Consider the following 2003-nt stretch of genomic DNA (forward strand, 5'->3'; position numbering starts at 1 on the left):
TCAGCTGCTGCCAGAGGCTCACTGCCTCGGTCACGTCGAAGGCCTTCCAGCCACTCTCGTGGAGGGACACCAGCCTAGGAGGAGACAAGGAGACCACGGGCCGTCACAGGGGCCCTGGGAGCCTCTCCCCGCCTCCCTCTCCCTGATGGTCCAGCCAGGACGCCCCACACCCATGTCCTCTGCCCCACATGCGCACGCACCACGGCCGCCATCTCCCCACCTGGAGTCGATGAGGGACGTGCGGTTGGCACCGTCGTTGCGCACACGCAGCCACTCGACGGTGACCCGGGCCCGGGCGCTGCGTGGGAAAAGCCGCTCGTGCTTGTGGAGCGTGGCCTTGGGGACCGGCTCCTGGAAAAGCCGCAGCACAGCCTGCACCAGCTCGCTGTTGGGCGGCAGCCTCTGCTCCATGCTGAACGCCAGCAGGTGCGTGGAGGCCTCGGATGTCAGGAGCCTGCCAGCCACCTCTGAAAACAACAGCAAGGTTAGCAGAGCCTCTCAGGGGACTGAGAATGGCGGAGTCAGTGAAGGGGCAGCTAGCCAGGCTGGGGGAAGCCAGCTCCTATTCTGTCTCCTTAGTTACCAAACCAAGGAGCTCTTGTGGTGTAGTGAGAATTTGGCTGTTAACCAAAAGGTTCAAGCCCACCAGCTGCTCTGCAGAAGAAAGATGAAGCAGTCTGCTTCCATAAAGATTTACAGCCTTGGAAAATCAATGAGGGTCGCTATGAGTCAGAACTGACTCGATGGCAATGAGTTTGGAGTTTGGAGTTACCAGACCAGCTGCCATCAAGTAGACTCAAGACTCCTGGCAATTGCACGTGTGTCAGAGCAGAACTGCATCATAGGAATTTTCAATGGCTCAATCTTCTGGTTAGCAACTGAGCACCAGTTTACCATCTAGGTTACGAAATACCTAAAAAATCTCCCTTTGGTCTGGGGCCTCTTTAGTAACAATTTCTACCCCAGCAGAAGAAGATCTGAGCTAACAGGGTTACCTCAGCTGAGAGGTTGGGATCAGAATTGTCACCTCTGGGTGGTTCAGGGCACTGAAGAAGTGAGACCCAGCTGCATTGCATCCCTGACAGCTGAACAGCATGGGTATTTTTCAGTTATCCCAAAAGGGCACTTTCCTATCCACACTAACTCACTTTAATGGTTGCAATACCAGGAGGTAGATAAGATGGTCAAAATGTTTTTCCCAGATGGGCAAACAGGTTCAATGAGGATTTTAAAACGATTTGCTCCAAGTCAGGCTACTGGTTGTTGTTAGCTGCTTTTGAGTTGGATCCTGACTCGCACATTAGAATCAGACCATTGTGATCCATAGGGTTTTCACTGGCTGATTTTCAGAAGTAGATCACCAGGTCTTCCTTCCTAATCTTAGTTTGGAATCCCTGTTGAAACCTGTTCAGCATCATAGCAACACACAAGCCACCACTGACAAAATGAGGTGCATTGGCTGGGAATTGAACTCAGATCTCCTACTTGGAAAGCAAGAATTCTACCACTGAGCCACTAGTGCCCCCTCAGGTAGTTGAGGCAGTGTGAAAGGGAACCCAAGAAGTCCTGACTCCATCAGCAGGTTGAGGCTGAGCACCCAGCCACTCCTATGTGCTGTACTTTCTCTTCTCTTCCCTCCTTTTCTTTGTTGTCTTGGCTTTGCCATCAGGTCTAGCCTGCCACACTTCCTCTGCCACTGAGAGGTGAGGTTTTTGGTACACAGAGACCAGTGGTTGAGGTCCACCATACTCAAGGCCATGCTCCCGTCTCACTGCACCTTGGGCCATGGGCCCCCAGGGGGACCCCCACCCCACAGAACCCCAAGCAGGGCCCCTTTGACCACCAGAGCAAGCACGACCAGACTAGCCCCACCACTCCCCTCAGACCAGGGTGCAGCAGGGAGGGAGATCTCACCTCGGAATTTCTGGCTGAACCTCTTCCCACGGGAGAGGACCCCGTGGCTGTGCTGCAGCAGGGCCACGTACTGGGTCCGCACGTGGGCG

General features: G+C 54.5%; 1 protein-coding gene across 1 annotated transcript; it reads right to left on the reverse strand.

The window, feature by feature from the left end:
* Positions 1-4: 4 nt before the first annotated feature.
* Positions 5-1999, reverse strand: LOC103213613 (left-right determination factor 1-like; the record flags this gene model as incomplete). Its single annotated transcript, XM_007959343.1, has 3 exons — positions 5-74; positions 221-467; positions 1915-1999. Coding segments are annotated over 3 exons (402 nt in total), but the record flags the coding sequence as incomplete, so codon positions are not given.
* Between the last annotated feature and the right edge of the window lie 4 nt (positions 2000-2003).

Source organism: Orycteropus afer, unplaced genomic scaffold, assembly GCF_000298275.1.
Source record: "Orycteropus afer afer isolate SDZICR_OR568_19922 unplaced genomic scaffold, OryAfe1.0 scaffold17204, whole genome shotgun sequence".
In the NCBI taxonomy this organism is placed as follows: Eukaryota; Metazoa; Chordata; class Mammalia; order Tubulidentata; family Orycteropodidae; genus Orycteropus; species Orycteropus afer.